Below are 17,317 nucleotides of genomic sequence, written 5' to 3' on the forward strand. Positions count from 1 at the left end.
CTTGCCAGGTCTACCGTTTTTACGGTAGCTCAACTCAAAAATTGATACTATTTCCACCCAAGCAGGGGACAATAGTGAACTTTCCAACGTCGAAAGGTCGTTGAAAAGGACATTTTCGGAAAAAAATTCCCTAAAAAGTGTTATTAACGGAACGAAAATCTACAGCGGAGGTCACTTTTTATTATCTAAATCCAGAGAGCTCAAAACCAGATAACTACTTTTTTTACGCGAATTAAAGGCAGTTAAACGGCTCTTATACGGCATTAGAGAGTTTTTAGGCCCCTTAAAATTGCGTTGGCCTTAAACGCTAAACGTTATTGTGATCGTGTGCAGTGTTAAAAAATAAGGTGTTCAGGCAAATAACGTTAAGTGCGTTTTTTAGTTTTTGATACCGCGTTTGTTGCATTCTTAATAAAATAAACCTCACTTTATTGTTTTCTTATCCTGTTTTGTTTGGAAAAGTTTCAAAGCTAGTTTAAGTTTGTATTGATATTAAACAAAAAGAAGGGTTAGAAGTTAGAACCTGTGCTTGCCATGTTAGTAGTGTTGCCAAAGTTCAAATTTGCCCAAACAATTTTCACATAAAATCCGTAATTACGCAATAATGGCGTAATCTAATCAATGAAATAGTCTTATTTAAATTTACAAAGATTTCTTATTCTATTATAGCCGCTTATTTTATTAATAATATTAGAAATAAGTCAAATATGTCAACACCGTCGTTCTGCTTTTTAACGTTACCGCTACTCGTACGCAAATAAAGGAACACGTTATCCTCTAATAACGTAAACGGTTATTTCTTTACTAATGCACATGCTCAGAATAACGGATAACGTAAAACGTGTTGCAATTAAGGGGCCTAAAAACTCCCCTATTATAAATAAGAACATTTCGAATTTTGTCTGTGGAATGTTTGATAACATGTGGTTAAGATAATAGTGAAGACAGAGACAATGAAGTGAGTAGTCTGGGGACCGATGGGGGCGCTGGCAGTTGTAAACAAATATGGAGGCAATTAGGTAACCTCGCGAATAGAGCAGTAAGTATACAGATTTTGTGTCTCGAATTTCCAACGCTAAAATATTATCTTTAAGGTTGAACACATTGTTAGCGGCAAGAATTAATTATTTGTAAAATTTATCCGATAACTCTGCCAAAAGAACCCGAGCCTGAGCAATGATCGTCGTTAGTAAATAGACTTGATGGTCATAAACCTGATAAACCCGAAAATAAATCGGGTTTCGTTTGCTCAAAGTGAATAAATTAATCAAATGCGATAAGCAAACCTTCATACGGTTATTGGGTTTTAAGCTTGTAAGTCGCCTTATACTTTCTCTGTTGTAAAAACAGTAATTGAATGCTCTTTCATGTCTTATTATCTATATTACAGGATAAATTCTGTTCATACGCCATCATATTGGTCGTAAACAGGCCTGGGTAACACTGAGTTGGTGCCGCTTTCTGAGCCGCCTTAAAATAAATAAATCTAAAAACAACTGCGCCGGTGCGTTGGGTTGGCGCACCAAGCCATTTGCGCAGCACTGCGCCAACTCCTAAAAATTCAGTGAGTCACCCAGGCCTAGTCACAATATATCTGCCCTAATGTGAACACGGTTGCGTCTACTTTACATATGTGATTTATTTTACTAATATAATACAATTTTCATATATTATAAGTACTATCGTTTTGGCACATAAATTCCAACACTGGAAATCTCCGTTATACTTAAATCACACCCGTTTCGCAATAAATAAATAAATAATCCAGTCAGCTTCAATACGATTAGACATAAGTATTGTTTGGAGCACTTGGACCGCTGCCATTTGTCTCTGTTTGGTCACAGTTGTTGTTGCAACATTGATGGGAATTATTCTCGTCCTTCGGTAGCAAGGGACATGGTTTTCCAATGGGAAAATCTTCTCTTATCGCACACTGTTGAGTTTTAGTCTTGCAAAAACCACACCTATTTCCGCTTTCTATTAGCGATTTACCCCAAACTGGATACTGTTAACTTACTTGGAAACAATCCCGTATATATCTCTTCTATACTGTAGGGTCATCAGTGCGTACAGGTATGGATTCGCGCAAGCATTCAAAGGATAAAAGAAAACCAGTAATATTTTCGATTTTGTTATGTTGATCAGTGGGTATCCCAGCAGAGCGCACAGCCCGAAGAAGGCCACCGGCGCATAAGTGGCAAAATCTGAAAATTCGTCAAGATAAATCGTTAAAAGAAAACAAATCAGACCGTTGGGGTCTGGGGATCTTTCTTCAACCTATGAAAATGAGCAGAGCCATTTTCTTCGCGATGGTCAACTCGCCCTTATGACTGGTTCTTCGCGTTTCATAGCCCAAGCTGAAGTAAATCTGAGCGTAGCAGAATACGATCAGCGCCAGCGAGAAACCATTGATCATGAATATGCTGTAGAGGTAAATCTTATCGAAAGTTGACTTCACTTCCATCGGCAAGCATATGCTGGAAGCGAAATGCGAAACTGTACAGTGGACAGAGTTTAAAACAGTCTCACCTTGTGCTGCTGTAGTTACTAATACCAAACAACGGGAACATTGCCATCAGAATGGAGTAAATCCATCCTCCAATCATGATTCGAACCGCAGTCGGCAGTCTAATTCGCTTCGTGAGGTCAATTGCGTACTTGATTGCAAACCATCTTTCAATGGTCACAATCGTTAATGTGAAAATGGAAAGATGTCCTGCGAATACGGTGAGAAAACCTGCAATCTGGCATCCAATTCCTGCGGGAGATCACCAGCTTAAAAATTCTGTGAAGTTCGTACTGGAAGCCTTACCATACTGCCAATCATAGGCAAAATTAAAGTACGTTCCAACGGAGTGATAGTCCATGGACGCAATTAACATGAGGTAGAGTCCCATGCAGAGATCGGCCAGAGCCAAATTGCAAATCAGGAACCTCGACACGTTTACCTAAAAAAGAGCAACCAATTTCCAATTATTGCCTTCCAATTGCACTCGGCGATTTACTTCAGTGTTGCTAAACCAAATAACAACCACTACAGCCACATTGCCAACAACAGCCAAAATGACTACGAACCATACAGAATTCCTCAGCCAAATAAACCCCATAATGTCTTCGCATGGATTCAAGGCGTTTGGATCTGGGGTGCATTGAACACTTTGCAACCTGATGGCGAGGAGAAAGTGCATGTTTAAATGTGTTCATTTTTGTCCGGCTGACTCACTTGAAGCTGATATTCCCACAAAACACCTCGATCGACGTGTCATTGATCAATGTGGGACTGGAATGGAACGTGCCCATGTCTTCATATGCGTCCTCAGGATCTCTGGGTTTCTGATGGTCGATAAAGTGTCCAATCAGGGGCTTCTGAGCCTGCTGGGTCACCCCAAACTGGGGCACTAGATACCCTAAAGCTTGCTCGGTTAGATGATCGTTCGGGAACTTTTGCGGCCTGCTTTAAAACGTCATCATTATAAACATATGTAGTTCAAGACAAGTACGCAGTACGCAGCGCGTGCATATAATAGTGTGTAGTCTGTGGGACGTTCGTGTGTAGACAGCGTGATCGGGAAATGGGTTAGGAAATTTTTGAGGGTGATTCTACATGCTAAAATAATGGTAGACAGTCGTGAAACAAAAATTTGAAATCTGAATATTTTTCGAGTTACAGCTCAGCAAACTATGTTTTTTCATTTTTTTGACCTATTCTGAACATTTTTGATCAAATTGAAAATCGGTGCACAGTTTTACCGTAGTTACCTATAACTTTCTGATAAAAGATTGTTTTTTCACGTTGCCACTGGATGGCACTTTACCTGAAATCCAAATTTAATTTTTCGCATATCTTTTTTAGCACGCCAAATATCGCCAAAAGTAGTATGCCATTTTAAAGGTTGCAAAATTCTAGACAAAACATGTGCCCTTTACACGATTCGAAAAACCTCTTCGTTTTGGAGCAAATCGGCAATAAAGTTTTTATTACTTCAACCCAGTAGCCTGGCACGTCGTCTTGTTATAAAATGTGCCAAATTTGACAATTTTGTAGTAATTATTGTATTGCTCTTCAGTTGAGACTACATTTTTGTACTCTAAAACCACTTAATTAAAATAAATGGAGAATATTCAAATGTTGCATACATATGCAAACTGTCAAATTTGGCACATTTTAAAAACAGACGACTTGATTTGCTGCGATTGCAATTAAATTCAAGGACACTGGGTTGAGACTGGATAAAAACTTTGATGTCGAGTTGCTTCTAAACGAAGAGGTTTTTCCACTCATGTGAAGAGTACATTTTTGTCTGGTGTTTTCTAGCCTTTAAAATCCCATATTAATTTTTGCGATATTTGGCGTGTCAAAAAAGATATGCCGAAAATGAAATTTAGATTTCAGGTAAAGTGCCATCTAGTGGCAAAGTGGAAAAACAATTTTTGATCACAAAGTTAGACATCACTGTGATAAAACTGTGTACCGATTTTCAATTTGATCCCCGAAGAAATATTCAGAACAGATCCAAAAAATAAAAAAAATTGTTTGATGCGCTTTAACTCGAAAAATAGTAAGATTTTAAATTTTTGATGTACCACTTACTATCATTATTTTACCATGTAGAATCACCCTGAAAATTTTCATAACACATTTTCCCAACTCGTTTATAGTAGTGTGTAGTCTGTGGGCCAGTGTTTTTTGCGACGACTGCTTGCGACAGAAAACGTGCGAAAAGGAGATAATGATGCAATTTAGTTGTTCAGATCCGCAATCAGTCGTGCAAATTTGCACGAACCATTGTGGTTTTTTCTCTCATCGTTTAACGAGTTTTTTGCCCAAGTTTGCACTGTTTTTGCATTAGATGGTTCAGGGGGTCATTTTTTCGAAAACCAAACCTGCAGCCATCTTTACGTGTAAATTTCAGCATAAAATTGAGCATATTTCTTGCTTTATCCTAGCTTTTCACTACACTTTGCAAGAAGTTATTTCTTGGGAACTCAATGATATTTCAGCTTCCGGCGTTTAGTAGCCTTTTAGAGGAGGCTCGACGTTAATAATTTTGGAAATTGAGGCGGAATCAACTTAACACTTTTTCCGAATCTAGTGAGGCACTACACGTTTTTTGCCGCGTTTTTACACTACAATTTTGAAAAGTTGGCGCACCAAGACTTTTGCGTAGCACTGCGCCAACTCCTCAAAATGAATTGAATTGCCCAGGCCTACATGGGACACTTTATGTCAGTCAGGTTGTCTGTAGGTATATAAAAATAGAAAATTGATTTTGACTTACTACGTGTTAGCATACTCCACAGCTCTTTTTCGCTTCTTAAAATCAGTCGTTTGAAAAGACATCTGGCTTTTGATGCACACTTGCCGCATACTTTCTTCATAAGCGGCATGCTTAATTGGAGAGTGCTGTTTTGGATACTGAAATGCACAGCAGTGGAAATGGTGCGTGAGTTTCGCCAACTTCAAGCTCTAGAATCAAAACGGAAAAGTGCCAAATTGAACCCCGATTCAGATCAGTTGGATGAACTCTTACTGGCAAGTCGTACAGGCTGGGAATAGTGTGAAGTGTCGGGGTGTTTCGTATCTTGAGTACTTCCAAAGACTCCAGCCCGAGATAGGAGAGTGTTTTTATGGATGAGAACGATAAATCTCTGAAACCGACAATTCCCGTGGTCATTCAAAGGGAAGTATAATATGATGATAATGACATGGTACTCACAACTCCCTCAAGTTGAGCAACCCTTTGAAAGCAAACTCTTCCAGTTGCGTTAGTTTCGGGTTGGCGGTGATGTGCCTGGAAATCGATTGCGTATTACGGTTTTCACATTCTCTTGGTTTCCCGTTAACGATCAACAGTTGAAACATTTGTTAACAAATCCAAAGTAATGATTAGTGGAGGATGAGAAGTAACTACGAGTTGAGCTCTACAATCTTAAAAATTCCTACTTACAGCAGTCCAATTTGCGATCCATTAAAGGCGTAGTTTTCTATTGTGGTGATTTCATTGAAGTTTAATGTTCTGAAAAAAGTGAAGTAAATTACGCGCTTTACTGCTAAGTACAAATAGTCACATTTTCGACACTCATTTCTACGTAATTGGCAGTGCTATTAGAAGTGTTGTAGATCAATTTTTGCTCGCAAAAGATATTTTTTTGGGTACAGGGATTTTCGAAGCTATAGCAGTTACAAAAAATCTGGAGGCGTTAAATCCGGTGATTGTGATGGCCACCTTATAGGTCCTAGTAGGTACTAGTATCTAGACTAGTACAGGGATCTTCGGAACTATAGCAGTTACGAAGAAGGTCGAATGGGCAAAGTGTTGTGTGTTTTTCTAAAATTTGACAGCTGTCAAGAGATATTTGGGAAAAACCTATTAATGGTAAATTCTTGAATTACTCCTAGTTCCGTTGATATTAATTTGACAGGAAAACATTAAATAGAAAACTTGTAGGAAATTGAATTCTAAACAAAATGGCATAAGACATTTCTCCAAAATAACTAATTTTTGACATATGACACAAATTTGAGTTTCTTTAAATGGCTTGATTATTGCTTTGCGGAATAGAGCATTTTATTACGATTTCTGCGATATATCACATCGTTAGGATTTTTTCGAAAATAAAGTGCCTGCGAACAATTTATACTTATTCAATTTAGTTGATCTAAGTCAGTCATTGAAAATAGCATAAGATATAGCATTGTTTCCATGGCAACAAATAATAACATCAATCAATCAATGAATGTCAAAAATTGAAATATTGTTGAAAAGTTGAAAGAGTTGTTATTATTTGTTTCCATGGAAACATTGCTATGTTTTATACTATGTTCCATGGCTAACTTCGATCAACTAAATTGAAAAAGTATAAATTGTTCGCAGACAGTTTATTTTCGGAAAAAACGTAACGATGTGATATAACACAGAAATCGTAATAAAATGCTGCATGCATAAAATGCATTTCCTTAAAGTAATAATCAAGTATGGTTTCCATTAAAAAAAAATTAAAATTGTGTCATATGTCAAAAATGACAGTTCTTTTGTAGAAAAGTATTATGCCATTTTGTTTGGAAGTCAATTTCCCACAAGTTTTCTATTTAATGTTTTCCTGTCAAATTAATATCAACGGAACTAGGAGTAATTTAAACATTGACCATAAATAAGTTTTTCTCAAATATCTCTTGACACCTGTCAAATTTTAGAAATATAATAAATAAAATCATAAAATTGGTTTCTAGTAGAACATTCAAAACTTTTCTTTCTTTTAGAGGTTTCGAATTTTTGCGATTATTTCAGTTGTTTTGATCCTCCAGAGTAGTCAAAGTGCAATATTTTTAGTTGACCTCTCATCTCTTAAGCGAGCAAAAAATCTCAATTTTTAAGTTTGTAAACTATAAAAGTATCGAAAATGGGAAATCCTGATGTTTGATTCAAACGGTCATAAAAAAACTTACTTACACTTGCTGAGCCGATACTTTGATCGAATTGCTGTGCAATCGCTCTATCTTGTTGTGGTCCAGATCTCTGAAAGGAATCGTTCAAGTGAGAGCAGCAAAGGTAATGAAAACCGAAAAAAAAATGAATATTAGAATTGAAAATATCCTGCCTGTTTTTCCGGTTTTGTTGTATGGCAACTCTCCCATCGCCCTCTCAAATTATCGCAAGGAAAACAATTAAAGAATACTTACTATACTTACAGTAAAAACATTGTATTTTCCGGTGGAAGGAAGGATAGTTGGGGAACGTCGTGTAGGCCAGTGTTCACGATCCGGCTGAAAGTGATTGAAATTTTACTGCATTTCATGTTTGCCTAACCGGCTAAAGACCTACAGCGATCTGAAGTGCTTCGAGGTGACTCCCTTCAACAATCCGTAGATAAATTTGATTTGCGGCGCATTATAAATGTAACTGAAAACGAATGAAGCATGATTTATGTGGGGCGCGATCGACATCCAAGCATTTACATTGTCCGCAGATTGGGAATGTCTGCAAAAGTGCCATCGTCAATCACCCTGAGGTGCGGCAAGTCCGACAACGTTCTGCAAAAAGCAAAAATGAGCAAAAAACCGCATGTTGAAGTCCGATTTCTGCTTACACATCCTGCAGTCCCATCTTATACGGATTGAGGGCCGTATTACTTATAAGCGAAATGTTCTTGGATTCGGAAATGATCAGCTTGTTGAGGCTGCTGTTCAGACTGGAGGGAATCTGCCCCAGACCGTTTCCTCGGCAGTGCACCTCAAAATCGTCTTCGTGAGAGTATACGGTGCAATTGTAGCGATCTGGAGCGGCTTTCACCAGCCTGGAGCGCTCCATTCGGAGGTCAGTGATTGCGCTTTTAGGAGCCGCCAACGATAGGACGAAGAACAACAGACGCAGCATGACCTGGAGAATTGGAGAATGTATTCAAGAAAAAAAGTTGAGAAAAAAAGCGTTCTTTTTGAGGATTAATGGGTAGCAGATGGAGGATGGGGCGCCAGCTTGCAGAAAGTCATTGAAGAGTCTGCAGTTGCGTAAAAGCGTTCGAATTCAGATAAACATTCAAGAAGCGCGCAAAGTTCAGGATATGATTTGAATGAATTTTGAGCAAACCAAATACTGAACGCACGTGGACTTTTCGTGGACTGAAAAAGTATCGTCAAAAAGTTTGAGCTGTTTGAAAAGACGCAAGGGAACTGGAGAACCGTTGTAAAAAAGTTGCATCATTTTCCTGTTTGTTGACTAATTAAGGCATGAGATCTGGGGCTAGCGGATGAAGGAACAAGCCAGAGGAGATTGAAAAATTTAATGCAAAAAGAGCGAAGATAACTAGAAGATAATGAAATTAAGCTCCTATAGAAATTTGGAATAATTCTTGAAATCAGAACTTCTAATTAATTCAAACTCCGTTGGTTTCTATCATCGCTCGGAAGTTCAGCAACAAAGCAGTTTTTTGTTTGGTCAATATTTTTAGAAAAACACCATTGATTGGGTTATTAATTTGAGTTTTGGCGTTTTGCAGTTATCACTGCAGCTGAGCGAAATTCATAATATGGCTCTAAATTTAAAATTAAATTAGTGAAAGATACCGGACCGTTTTTCGTTAAGTTCGATCGTGAAATTTTCCTTTGGGGAACATTGCAATGCGAACAGGCGCTTTCTACAAAAATGTTGACAATAAACAAACTGAAATCGAACTGCTAAACAAGAGTAAGGCAGTGAATCATCGAAAGGGATAACAAGCAAATGATTAAATAATCACGTTTATTCTGAAGTTCGGTGTCTTTTACTCCCGAAAAGGTGAATGAATGTTCAGTTTGCTACCGACAGTGGAGGAAATCGGTCGATAACCCTTTGTCGTGTGAATTGCATTTTTATATATGAAATATAAAATATTTGTGGCCCTTATGGCAAGTGCGGTAGTTTGTGAAAGTGTGGCGAACTTTTTGAGGATGAACAGATAGAAAATGGAGGATGGGGCCCCAGCTTGCGGAAAGTTTGTAAGAATGATCTCTGAACTGAGTTTAGTTTTCCGACAAGCAACTGTGTGGAACAAAAAGTTTTTTGGATTCTTTAAATGTTCCTCTCTTTGCTTTGCTGATTTCAAATAAGGTTGGCTTTGGACAGATTTCGTGCTGTTATTAAATTTTGATTCTTTCGTTAAAGGTGGCACTACGCAGCTTTCGATAAGATTAGCATTATTTTGCCCCTGGTTGCCATGCACATGTAGAACTTATTTGGTCCTTACTTGGAACTTATTGGATATTTATTAACTGATTCATAGGGAGGACAAAAAAGTCAAGAGTTTCAGTTTTGCCTGTTTGTTGTTTTTATGTGATTTAGATGGAGAACTTTTAAAGGTTTGAAGGAATTTTGATATGACATTTAGAGTGCACTCTACTGTACTGTATTTTTCGTTTCTGAGAAATGTATTTTCGAAAAACGAGATTCAAAATGTGTTCCCGTAACAAACTCAAAGCTTTTCGAGACCCGGGGCTGGACTTTCAACCCAAAAACAGGTCACCACATTTTTTAGGGGCAATTTTACTAAATGAGTGACTGAAACGCAACTGCCCCGGTGAGTTACTGAGGAAATCGGTCGATAAACCTTTGTGTCCTTTGTGTGATTTGTGTGAATTGCGTTCCTAGATAGCAAATTTAAAATATTTGTGGCCCTTATGGCAAGTGCGTTTTGAGGATTAATGGGTGGATAATGGAGGATGGGGCGCCATCATGCAGAAAGCTGGTAAGAATGATCTCTAATTTATAAATCTTTTGGCTTGAACTGAGTTTAGACTTCCGACAAGCCACTCAAGTTTTATGAATTCTTTATATTTATCTCTCTTTGTGTTGTTGCTGATTTCCAATAGGTTTGGCTTTGGACAGATTTGCTGCTGTACTAAAGACATTTTCTTCTTTCTTTCCGGGTGGCACGATGCAGCTTTCTGTAAGTTTTTCTGGTAGAACTTTTAGTCTAATTTTTTAACATGCAAATTTACGTCGAAATTTCATTTAAAAATGAGCTTCTACAGAACGTCAATCTTTCAGTTTCTACTAGCTCCACAAAATTTGTGAATTTTTCTCTGGCATTAAAACAAATTTTGAGCGAAACTGTGCCGGTCCATTGGGTTGGCGCACCAAGCCATTTTGGCATCACTGCGCCAACTCCAAAGCGCAAAGTTGAAACAGCCAAATTTCGTGTTTACTTGTGTTTTACTTGGATCGGGGACTCAAAAAGTTTGAGCTGTTTGAAAAGTCTAAAAGGAATAGGGTGTTTTCACTTTTTTTTTAATGCTGATATATAGGAAGTAGTTATGGCAAAAATTACACTGATATAGTTTTTTTTGGCAAAAAAGTCTCCATAATACTTTTAAAGCGAATTTAAATTCAAATCAGATAATCCGCCAAAAACGCCGAATCTGTATCGTCGGTTGCCTATCCCGATTGTGACGTAGCAGGTCATATCAAGAAAGTGTCTCGTGTTTATTTTGTTGTTTTCGCAGCTTTGTTTTATTATTTAAGTTATTGTGATTATCATTATTTTATTGATTTTTATTAATATCTTGCATAATGGAAAATAGTGACATGTATGGATCACAAAGTAAGTGGTGTTTTGTGCCAGGATGCAAGAATACCTCAATAAGTGCTCCAAACAAACTATTTCTAACCGTTCCCCATGATTATGCACGTAAAGTTTTATGGTTCAAAGCAGCTGGACGTGATGCTCCTAAATCAAAATCAATGTTTTTTTGTTGCGAGGATCATTTTAATGAAAGTACGAACAAAAAGCTAATGATGAGGCAGACAGAATATGCCTTCGATCGTACTCTGGATTCTGGGCAAATTCTACTTTGTACAGTGCACAAAGAATATTCGCGTTTTAATTCCACATGTCCGATATCACCAGTTTAGGTTAAGTTGAATAAGTGAAACTCTATATATTATTTACCTAATTTAAACCAATACAGACAAATTAGTATATTAAGGAGAGAGTAACTAATAATGAATTTACGGATTTTTACTTACGCTGCTGCTTTGACACCCTTAAATTCGGCTAAAGTAAAGCGTTCGTCGTTTTTTAAAAATTCGGTAACCATAAAAATATATACACATGGTAAATTGTCTGTTGACGCTTTAAGGAATCCTTCTGAAGCCATTTTTTAGTTTAACACAAAGTACAGATTATTCAAAGCCATAAAATAATTAATGAAACACAACCACACAACTAAACACTACGCACCGAACGTAAGCAATCCGCCATTTATATGACCAGAGACGTCACAACCAATAGAATTGCGTTTTAGAGATTCATGAATAATTTAAATTTTAGCTGAATTTGTTTAATAAATATTTAACAATATAATAATAAACTTATTTAATCTTTCATATGTATATATATTACCATAGATTAATGTTTAGTTTGCACGAATTTTTGATACAATGAAAACACCCTAATAGAGAGAACAATTGTAAAAAAGTTTATTGAGATTTAAACAGCGGAAGATTCGGTTTCAACCTGATTAAATGAACGAGAGCGTTGATAGTCCTTGGAGTTGTTCTGTGTTTGGAAAATCAATTCGGGACAATTATCAGTACCAGTAAATAACCGCGATGTGTATGCTTTGCATGCATGTCACATGCGGCACATTATGAAGTGCAAATTAAATAAAAAGTTACCACAAAGTGGGATAAACAAATGGCGAGTAGGTAGGTACCTACTGATAATACTGCGTGTCGCATGTTGATCATCTGTTGGTGTTCAATCAGTAACAATAACAGGTAGTTGGTACATTTATCTGTTTTCGCGAAAAGAGAGTTCAACCAATCAAAGCCAAGGGATTTTATTCGACATTTAACGTGGCTGTTACTGCCGCCACATTGGCAATAACTCGCAAATCAAAGACACCGAATATTTGTTCCGGTTTTATGACCACTAACAATCGGATAGTTGGATCCGTTTGGACTAATGATGTCATATTTATCCAGCTTATTTATGAGATTAGCTTTCACGGTTTCACTTTTACGACTTAATTAACGCGAAATGAGCAGTGAAAAACTCGCGGTTTTTATGCCCGTTTTCTGGATCAATTTCGACTTTAACGACCGGAAAAACCCGCAACTGATGAGTGGTTTCGATGCGTTTAGCTCTCAACGTTTTTTTTGAATAGTGCGAAATTGAGTCAACCAAACAATATCCTAGATTCGCTCACCTTTCAATTTGGTTTATCGCCCCTTTGGCTGAACAGCACTCGTAAACTTGAATAGATTCTTGTAAAAGTGATACGGATAACGGCTTTAAATAGATCGGCGTGTTTATCGAGCGAGGCACTTGAAAAAATCGATAGATTACCTGTAAAAGCCAAAAAATAACATTATTCTTACTTGACAATGGTGAATTTGTTTGTGACGAAGTGCAAAAGTACTAGTTTGGCAAAACGCAGTCACAATGGGTTTCCCTAACTTATCCGGGGTGAAAAGGATCCATTGCGTCCACCAATAAAAACTCATTTAATTTAGAAAATGTCTATGAACCCTGCAATATTTTTTCTCCAGTCGGAATGTTGCACATTAAGAATCTCAATTAGAGCGATCCTCATCCGATCTATTTATGTATTATTGATTTAAATATTGATACTTGTATGACAAATTAACACTTGTATGATAATACTGGTTTTAAACGCAATTGCTTGACTAGTTCGCATACTTGAATTAATATGGCCAATGGAAAATCACTGCTGACTGATTATACAATACACATACCAGCATAAGAAGGTACAATCTGCAATTGTTTTTAATAAAAACTAGTGGTTTCGAGTTGTTTATAAAGAAACACTTGCGAATCACTATATGTAAACCTAAGTGGATCTTCAATCAGCCCCGAAATCGAAATAATTATTAGAGCGACAAAACAGAACGATCAATTATAATACAAAAAGCCGTGTCAATGTATCCACTAATTGATATGGATTGATGGCGCCCGGAAAAAAAACCGAACGGCGCTTTAGTGCAATCCGAGTCTTGGTCTGATGTAGGTGCGTCAGCAAATTAGGTTAATCATTTTTTATAGGGACGAAGTCATCCTGTGACCCGGAAATCACGCCATCAATAGGGTGTTTTCATTGTATCAAAAATTCCTACAAACTGAACATTAATCTATGGTAGTATACATATTTATGAAAGATTAAATAAGTTTATACTATCTATCTATTGCTATTTTGTTAAATATTTAATAAACAAATTCAGCTAAAATTCATATTCATGAATCTCTAAAACGCAATTCTATTGGTTGTGACGTCTCTGGTCATATAAATGGCGGATTGTTTACGTTCTGTGCATAGGTTTAGTTGTGTGGTTGTGTTTCATTAATTATTTTGTGGCTTTGAATAATTTATAGTTTGTTTTAAACTAAAAAATCGCTTCAGAAGGATTCCTTACAGCGTCAACAAACATTTACCATGTGTGCATACTTTTACGGTTAGCGAATTTTTAAAAAACGACCAACGCTTTAATTCAGCCGAATTTAAGGGTGTCAAAGCAGCAGCGTAAGTAAAAATCAGTAAATTCATTATTAGTTACTCTCTCCTTAATATACTAATCTGTCTGTATTGGTTTAAATTAGGTAAATAATATATAGAATTTCATTTAACCTAACCTATACACATGGCTGCTTTAAAAGTAAAATAAACTCTTAAATTTGTATTTTGGGCATTGCGAGAACAATATGGTGATATCGGACATGTGGAATTAAAACGTGAGGATTCTTTGTGCACTGTACAAAGTAGAATTTGCCCAGAACGCAGAGTACGATCGAAAGCATATTCTGTCTGCCTCATCATTAACTTTTTGTTCGTACTTTCATTAAAATGATCCTCGCAACAAAAAAACATTGATTTTGATTTAGGACCATCACGTCTAACTGCTTTGAACCATAAAACTTTACGTGCATAATGATGGGGAACGGTTAGAAAGAGTTTGTTTGGAGCACTTATTGAGGTATTCTTGCATCCTGGTACAAAACACCACTTATTTTGTGATCCATACATGTCACTATTTTCCATTATGCAGGATAATAATAATAATCACAATAACTTAAATAATAAAACAAAGCTGCGAAAACAACAAAATAAACACGAGACCCTCTGTTGATATGACCTGCTACGTCATAATCGGGATAGGCAACCGACGATACGGATTCGGCGTTTTTGGTGGAAAATATCTGATTTGAATTTAAATTCGCTTTAAAATTATTATGGAGACTTTTTTTGCAAAAAAATTATATTAGTGTAATGTTTGCCATAACTACTTTCTATATATTAGCATTAAAAAAAGTGAAAACACCCCTTTAGATCTGAGCATTAGACTCCAAGAAAATTATCAAAAGACTTTGGAGGCCATTCCTTGAACCTAGTGGGTTTTTAGGCCGTCGTACAATAGAAAATTTTAAAACAGTGAAGCGTTCAAGCAAACTACCTCTGAAGATGCAAGCCACTCGTGCTTGCGAAACGTCGGGAAGAAATTCTTTGTACGACGGCCTAAAAACCCACTAGTCCCAGGAACATTGTTGAGATCGATTAGAGTTCCTACAGAAGAGATTGACTTGCTCTAAACGCGAGCGAAAAAAATTTCGCGTCTTAAATCCAATTTTTTCTCCCCGAGTTGTACATCTGAATAAGGCAAACCTGGCAAGGATTGGGGCTTTTGATAACATCGTGCCATAAATCAAATCCCCAACGCAAATAATTGTTCCCGGCTTGTCAGATTTGTTTATAACACCGTTTTATAGAACGCGATATTACGTGCGCATCGCTGGCTCAATAAATTCACAATTAAGTCGAGCTGTCTCTTATAACAAAAGGACCATAAAACAAAATCGTCCAACACTTAAGTGGTAGAAATTCAATATTAACGAGCTGCAGGTTCATTACAAGAAGGCGTCCAAACTCTCGTAAATTCACACTTATTGCGCTCGTTAATAGATCAGTTAAATTGAAATCGTAGTTTCGTCTACACAAAAGTGTTAATTTAATTAACTCGGCCCGAAACCGGAATAGCCAAACGTATCGACAGCATTTTTCCCGACTCGAGGATTCGAAGCAAATGTGGATTTTGGAAAACTACTGGCAAACGTCTTCTGCACATTCAATTCAATTTTTCGTTTTTGTAATACTAAAAACTCTGCAGTATGCAAACTTAAAAACTCACCATAAACAACGCACTTTCTGAATTCCCCACTAAACGCGAACAACCACCCCGAAAAACGTGCTGTTGGAGGCCGAGCAACACGCAGAGATTGACCTGAATAAGTAGGGTGGTGTTTCGACGCGATCTGCGTGAATTTGAAGTTCCAAAGCGCGCCAGTTCTTTCGCTTTCCGAACCAAATTTCACACATGCGCTAGTGGGATAACGATTCAACACTACCGTTCGTTCTCGAAGGAGAGAGACTTCGGATTGGCTGCGCTTGGGACAAAACCAAAACGACCATAATGTATGCATATTAAGTTTTATTGTACAATGTACTCAATAAATTGGAAAAAATAATGAACAGTTGCATAATGTAGTAGACAAAAATGTGTACTTATTACTTAAATCACAAATATTCCTCTCAAAGTGTCCATCCGAAGTGCTTTTACAATTTGTTAATAATATTGATACAGTGGTCGATTCCGAATCGAGATTTGCGAACCTGTCGGGTCAGGAGGAGCAATACAAATAAAAAGTTGCATTGATTGTCGTTATCATTAACTCTATTGGGCAATTATAAAAAATGGTAAAAAGTCAAACAGTGCAGGTAAACAATAAACTAGTCAACGAACAGTTGGCAAATCTCGCTCGCAACCAGAGTCTTCTTAAATTGTTGCTAAACTCACACACGTATGCACAGCACAGACCTTTTGGGTTCTTCATTCGTGATAAAACGCACAAGTAACAACGTGTTGAAACCTCAGCGACAACAATTCACTTGCAAATTGACCTGTTTCGATATGTTGTAGCCACCCCAAGACTTGAAATATGCATTTTTTTAAACAACAATTGAAAAAGACGACGTTCCGTTCTGCTGCGAAACTCAATCAGTGTAAAATGTCATTCTCACTCTATATGTACAAAACATTATTTTTTACATGGAGCTTTCAGTTTTACGTTGTGCTGTTGGTGGCACAATGAGCGCCTTCACATTTACCATTTAAATTGATTTACATCGAGAAAAGTTAATGTCAATCGAGAACTACAACGGGTGGTTCATCCAATCGCGTTTTGAAATATCGCCAAGGCTTTCTTGCAGCTCGGCGCAATTCCACCGATGAGATCTGACGTCGAATCTTTCTAAAACCAACGAAAAACTCCAGTTAGAGACTCGGTGGCGACTTAGGCCCATTTTCATCAAGCGATCTTAAACCAGTTTAACGTCTCAAACTCAGTTTCGCGCGAAACGGATTTCACCAGAACCTTAAACTTAGTTTGTGCTTAAACGCGTTTAAAGAAATGAATTGAAAATGATTTTGGGCGTTTATAGCTTTAAACGCCGTTTAAAGACTTGATCTAACCTCACTGTGTAAAGAATTGTTGTCGGTCGACCGAAAAATAATAAAATAGAAATGCCACGTAGGCCAGTTTATAACTTAATTTTCGAAGAAGTCTACGAATATTTTAATGTTACTTATGTACTTTGTCTGTCCTGTCTGTAATTGTGTAAGCCAACTTTTCGGTGCTTTGCGGTTTTATGTCACTGAATGCATGCAAATTTCTGCTAGAGATTTTAAGGGTTTCAGCACAACTACATCACATTAAATTGTACATGGGGTGAGCTCCGCGATAGAGCTGGTGTTCTGGGTTTTGTGAGATTCCA

General features: G+C 37.2%; 2 protein-coding genes and 1 long non-coding RNA gene across 7 annotated transcripts in view; 1 reads left to right on the forward strand and 2 right to left on the reverse strand.

Annotated features, from left to right (window-relative positions):
- Positions 1-830: 830 nt before the first annotated feature.
- On the forward strand, positions 831-1,676 carry LOC125502722. Its single transcript, XR_007280490.1, has 2 exons — positions 831-1,039; positions 1,095-1,676. It is a non-coding gene; the product is annotated as an uncharacterized LOC125502722 (long non-coding RNA).
- On the reverse strand, positions 1,622-15,831 carry LOC109544186 (follicle-stimulating hormone receptor). 4 transcript variants are annotated; one of them, XM_019914253.2, is made up of 17 exons: positions 15,675-15,831; positions 8,089-8,378; positions 7,958-8,032; positions 7,824-7,901; positions 7,691-7,765; positions 7,452-7,517; positions 5,949-6,017; positions 5,718-5,792; positions 5,532-5,649; positions 5,280-5,467; positions 3,224-3,454; positions 3,006-3,165; positions 2,813-2,948; positions 2,530-2,758; positions 2,278-2,477; positions 2,018-2,204; positions 1,622-1,964 (listed from the first exon to the last, which is right to left on the reverse strand). In XM_019914253.2, exons 1-17 carry the CDS (start codon positions 15,675-15,677, stop codon positions 1,784-1,786), a joined length of 2,361 nt encoding a protein of 786 aa, XP_019769812.2. In that variant the 5' UTR covers positions 15,678-15,831; the 3' UTR covers positions 1,622-1,783. The 4 variants fall into 4 exon arrangements, with proteins under 4 accessions (XP_019769812.2, XP_019769813.2, XP_019769811.2 ...); XM_019914254.2 differs by lacking the exon at positions 15,675-15,831 and adding an exon at positions 12,683-13,390; XM_019914252.2 differs by lacking the exon at positions 15,675-15,831 and adding an exon at positions 12,192-12,640.
- Positions 15,832-16,028: 197 nt separating this feature from the next.
- LOC125502364 (metastasis-associated protein MTA1-like) overlaps positions 16,029-17,317 on the reverse strand; it is a gene marked incomplete at its 5' end in the record, with an annotated part of 5,903 nt that continues 4,614 nt past the window's right edge. For both annotated transcript variants that reach the window (XM_048661854.1, XM_048661853.1), the window contains 1 exon segment: positions 16,029-16,794. In XM_048661854.1, coding sequence (XP_048517811.1) covers positions 16,686-16,794 — 109 coding nt within the window.

Source organism: Dendroctonus ponderosae, unplaced genomic scaffold, assembly GCF_020466585.1.
Source record: "Dendroctonus ponderosae isolate FM_Combo_2020 unplaced genomic scaffold, Dpon_F_20191213v2 Dpon_F_20191213_10, whole genome shotgun sequence".
NCBI classification, from domain to species: domain Eukaryota; kingdom Metazoa; phylum Arthropoda; class Insecta; order Coleoptera; family Curculionidae; genus Dendroctonus; species Dendroctonus ponderosae.

What these genes read in the sequence shown, in the direction of transcription:
- LOC109544186 (XM_019914252.2), bottom strand. Translation starts at nt 12,221, where the DNA reads ATGATCAACATGCGACACGCAGTATTATCA. An exon ending in TGCGACACGCAGTATTATCA is followed by an intron (nt 8,379 to 12,191) that starts GTAGGTACCTAC and finishes CCAATTCTCCAG; the next exon opens with GTCATGCTGCGTCTGTTGTT. An exon ending in TTTGGTTTAGCAACACTGAA is followed by an intron (nt 2,949 to 3,005) that starts GTAAATCGCCGA and finishes GCTCTTTTTTAG; the next exon opens with GTAAACGTGTCGAGGTTCCT.